This window comes from Arachis duranensis, chromosome 5 (assembly GCF_000817695.3).
Source record: "Arachis duranensis cultivar V14167 chromosome 5, aradu.V14167.gnm2.J7QH, whole genome shotgun sequence".
Lineage (NCBI taxonomy): Eukaryota > Viridiplantae > Streptophyta > Magnoliopsida > Fabales > Fabaceae > Arachis > Arachis duranensis.
In genome coordinates, this window is record NC_029776.3 from 1,561,853 (window position 1) to 1,562,713 (window position 861).

An 861-nucleotide genomic window follows, 5' to 3' on the forward strand; every position below is an offset into this window, starting at 1 on the left:
TTAAAGAAAAAACCTCCTACGTGTCTCTTTAATTCAGATGTTGGACACTGATATGAATGGTACATAGAGAGAAAGGAGAGGAATTGCAAAGAAAAATGTATTAGGGATTGCGGAGCATATGGCCAGTATACCTTACCAAACAATATCTTTTTAATCCCCAAAGAAGGAAAATATTCAAATGCATTCAATGCCTTGAGAACATAAAAACATTCAATACTTTCTTTATTTAGAATTTAGGAAGATATATTGGGGAAATGTTCTGTATAGCATGTGAATATAATTGGGAACGTGTTAGAGCTCCCGAACTCCCCGAATTCTTAGTCAAATGAACATAGACCTGATAACAGATGGTTTCCTATCTATAACCTTGGTTTCATATTTGCTTTAACAGATGTAACTTTTGGAATTATTACACTTGAAATTTTTAAAAATTTTTTTAGTGCTTTGATTATTACCTGAAACTTATTCATTGTCGTAGCATGGATAATCTTGATGATAATGAAAGCAGTTATTATTATGGAATTTAAAAGGCTTAGACAACTTAGACACGCTTCTTGTGCTTGCAATCACATTTCAGGTAGTCAAAAGTGGAAATCCCAAGGCAGACGAGATTGTTTTGTCAAATATGTCTGCTTTTCTAGATCGCATAGCTTTGGATGTGTCGGTAAGGTTGAATTCTCAGATATGCTGTGCTGCTTGTTTCCATGCTCATAGAATTTTTATTTAAAGAATATTTCATATTTAGACATGCATCTGGAATATATGCATGTTTAGCTTGATATTTTTCCCCTGCATTAGATGAATGACATGCTCAAAGCTTTTTACTGATTTTTTTCCCCCCTTTTTTTTTTTTTGAATAGG

The 861-nt window shown here is 33.1% G+C and overlaps 1 protein-coding gene across 1 annotated transcript in view; it reads left to right on the forward strand.

Annotated features, from left to right (window-relative positions):
- LOC107487163 (glycerol-3-phosphate acyltransferase, chloroplastic) overlaps window positions 1-861 on the forward strand; it is a gene marked incomplete in the record, with an annotated part of 6,317 nt that overhangs the window by 1,831 nt on the left and 3,625 nt on the right. Inside the window, 1 exon segment of the mRNA XM_016107764.3 lies at window positions 578-664. Coding sequence (XP_015963250.1) covers window positions 578-664 — 87 coding nt within the window.